The sequence below is a fragment of the Salvia splendens genome, chromosome 21, assembly GCF_004379255.2.
Source record: "Salvia splendens isolate huo1 chromosome 21, SspV2, whole genome shotgun sequence".
Lineage (NCBI taxonomy): Eukaryota > Viridiplantae > Streptophyta > Magnoliopsida > Lamiales > Lamiaceae > Salvia > Salvia splendens.
Window position 1 is genome coordinate 8287876 of NC_056052.1, and position 3965 is coordinate 8291840.

A 3965-nucleotide genomic window follows, 5' to 3' on the forward strand; every position below is an offset into this window, starting at 1 on the left:
AACCGATGACATGAATACAAATTTCAGTAATTTCAATTATGTTTTGTTAAGTTGTTATATTAAATTAATTTCGATGTCAATAATGTGTTGAAGGATATTATTATTGAGATCTAGTGTCAGTGAAATGGCACCAATCATTAAGGAATTAATTTAATGGGATTTAAGGTGAGACACCAATCATTAAGGAATTGATTCAATTTATCTTAAATATCTAGCTAGCTTAGCTACTTCTTTCGATTTTTTATTAAACATTTACATCTACTTCATTTGAAGTAAGATGCAACTTGACCCAAAAAGAAATGGAAAAATCAATATTTCAGTCACAAGAACAACAGCAGCATCTGTTTTCCTCTGTAAAATAGTTATTGCTGTCGTTTTTGTTCCTTTTTTATCTGTGCTCTCTTTCTCATCATTTATTAATTTATCTGATACTAGGAGTTAGGATGATCCAATTTCTATGTAAATTTATTAAATTTTAATGTGCATACGACCATCATTGAAAGTAGTCATATATAATTTTTTGTTCTTAGATTTGAACCATTGGTGCATGTATCTGTTATTTTTTCTTGATTTCTTTGGTGGTTTTGTTTTGTTTTACTAGTATTTTGGCTCTATTGGGATACCTATTTTAAGATTTGTAGAGAGTTGTTTTTTTGTCTTTGTAGTTGAGTATTGTTTATATTTTTGTGGCAAATCTATGTTGTATGTCTTGTTGAACTCCTGTTCACTAGCTTTATAATTGGAACATTTTCTTGCATAATCATGCATTCTAAGTTAACCCGTGGAACTAAGTTTTAGGTGAATATATACATGTAAAAATAATACACATGTCACAATATTGAAGAGTTTTTAGGACTAAGATGTTATATATATGTTGATAAATTATTACTCCCTCCATCCCATGCTACTCGCACTTTTCATTTTAGGCAGTAAAATAAAGATTGACTAATTAGTGTAATTAAATAAGTATTTTCAATTTAATAAGGAAACACTTAATAGAGTAACACTTGATTAACTCTAATATCTTAATAAACTACTCTAGTTTTTACTTAAAATATAAATAGTGGAAGTAGTTCGACACGGACCGAAACAGAAAAGTGCGAGTAGCACGTGACAGAGGGAGTATATACTAGTAGTACATAATATTAGTGAACTTTATATAAAAATAAATAAAGTAATGATATTATAAGTATTTTTTATTAGAACACACAAATTTATAATATTAAACAGTAATAGTAGAAAGTTCACTATGAAGATTGGATTCGAATGAAATGCATTAAATTTTGCAGGTATGTGCAAACAAAATTTGAATACTGGTTTGAATAAAATCTGTTGCAGCCTTACTACAAAGAATGTATAGTCGAATATAAGAGTGTGTTAAATTTGTCTGTTGCAAAGAAAAAATGCCAAAGCTGAGTTCTTCTGTGATATGATGACTACACTGCCTCCTTCAAACAGTACTCTTCATCAATTCTATTGATGCCAGCCACAGTTTCTAGTTAAACATTACTCTATCTTCTTTTGAATTTTATCTTGTAACTAAATTTCATTTTATGTAGGATTATTTTTTAAATATTATGGTTAAGGATAAAAGATTAATTTAAAATAGGCAAGGTTTCGTTTTAGATTAATTAACATGATTAAATATTAATTCAAATAATTGCAACTATTGCGCTACAAGAATCCAATCAAACAATGCAACCAACTAAGATTGTCAATTTAAGCTGATCAAATATACCACAGTGAATGAATCAATCAAGAAAACTAAAATTAACCAATATTTTCTTCTTCCATTTTTGCAATCAAGAAATGAAGAATCTAATCCCATTTTTGTTCACACAACCAAACAACTAAATAATTGAAAGGTTTTGCAGTTACTATACATCTCCCTAGATTGACCAAAAACAATACCTAACGGCTCTCGGTCATGACTAGCCCGAGCAGCAGCCGCTGTTCTTGACAGCAGACACGTCATCCTTGTTCCCGATGTTGATGGTTTGGCCCTTTGGCAGGGCCGAGGGGTCATCCCCTATGTCGAGGGCCTTCTTGCACACGACGTGGTAGATATTTGTGAGCACCTCCGTGAAGGCACTCTCGACGTTCAAGGCTTCCAGGGCCGAAGTCTCCATGAAGAATGTGTGCTCCTTCTCTGCAAAGGCCTTGGCCTTCTCCGTGGAGATGGCACGTAGGTGTCGGAGATCTGCCTTGTTTCCTACTAACATCACCACGATGTTTGAGTCCGTGTGCCCTCGGAGCTCCTTCAGCCATCTGTCCACGTTCTCAAAGGTCACATTGCGTGTCACATCGTACACGAGCAGAGCCCCAACTGCGCCTCTGTAGTACGCACTAGTGATAGCACGGTACCTGCACTCGATCGATGTTTAAAAGATTTAGGAAAAACACCAATTTAGGAAACACCAAGACTCAATTATTCAATTATTGTTCAAGATATGGAATCACCTCAAGCCAATTCATGTAAATTATGGCCTACATCGTATCATTATTAACCAACCTTCAAAAATTGATGTATGGAAATATAACTAAGTTCATAGATTTAACAGAACTTCATTTGGAGTTGAGTTTGAAACAGAAATTTCACAGATCATAATCACCCAAAAAACATCCCCTCTAATCAATTCCCAAATTCCATCTAACAACATCACAATGATCCATGATCTCTACCATACACAGAAAAAATAAAAGGATTAACACGGTAATATCGATTAGTCAGCTAAATCGAAACATAATGGTAAAAAAAAACAGATCTCCAAAAAAACAAGCATTAATTAATTCCACATATTTCATCTAATAACGGAAATCACAAAATCGAAGCTAATTTTTTTGATCACCTCTCCTGGCCGGCGGTATCCCAAATCTGGGCCTTAACAACCTTATCATCGACGTGAATAGATCGCGTGGCGAATTCGACGCCGATCGTGGATTTGGACTGCTGGCTGAACTCATTCTTCGTGAATCGGGACAAGAGATTCGATTTTCCGACGCCGGAATCGCCGATCAGCACCACCTTGAAAAGATAATCGTAATCCTCATCCGCCCTGTACGATCCCATTTGTCTAACCCTAAAATCGTCGCGATTGGATTTACAATTTAATTTTGGGGGAATTGCCGCAAATTACATGTCATTTGCGTTGAATTTGTTGTTGTTGTTCATGAGCTGAACAAGTGTGGTGGTGAATTTTTGTTGTTGAAATCTGGGAAGAATGAATGTATGCATTTTTTTGGTTGTTTTGATTGTTGTTTCCCTCCACATTTTCAGGAATTCCGTTGGCGGTCCAGTTACCCTACCCGTTTAACGATCCGGGTTCGATTACTTAAATCATTCCAACATAAATCACTAGAATTCAATATAACTTTGTGATTTTATAAAATACTATTTGAATCCTTCATTCTCTACCATATAATTGCGAGAATTCCATATCACTTAATGATTTAATATTAAAGAATTTACGTGCAATTCACCATTTATATAGGATTTTGTGATCCAATATTAATTCACAGAACTTTACGATATTTTAATTCACAAAATAGTCATGTTGAATTCTCTATGTTGAATTCTCTATTTTGTAAATTCTAAGTCGTAAATAATTGATTGTTTTGTAAATTAATATCAGTTGAAGAATGGGGCTTATAGAACTTTACGATATACTGTACTACTATTAAATTCACAAAACAATAAGCTATTAACTAAGAATTTGAATTCGGGATGCATTCGAATCAAAACTGGAATGAGTAGAATTAGGTCATCCGCAATGTTGTCTCTTATCCGTCTCTTAACCGTTTCATCTCTTTACTATTCATGAACCCCACTGTACTTTTCATCCCATCTCTTAACTAAGAGACAACACATGCAACCCTTCATCTCTTAACCATCTCATCCCTTAACTATTCATTCAATTTTATTTTTTATTTTTATTTTCAACAAATTCAATTAATAAAAACACACT

General features: G+C 33.7%; 1 protein-coding gene across 1 annotated transcript; it reads right to left on the reverse strand.

Moving 5' to 3' along the window:
• Nucleotides 1-1828: 1828 nt before the first annotated feature.
• Nucleotides 1829-3221, reverse strand: LOC121783606 (ras-related protein RABA1f-like). The gene is made up of 2 exons (XM_042181732.1): nt 2850-3221; nt 1829-2364 (listed from the first exon to the last, which is right to left on the reverse strand). Exons 1-2 carry the CDS (start codon nt 3068-3070, stop codon nt 1932-1934), a joined length of 654 nt encoding a protein of 217 aa, XP_042037666.1. The 5' UTR covers nt 3071-3221; the 3' UTR covers nt 1829-1931.
• Nucleotides 3222-3965: the final 744 nt, after the last annotated feature.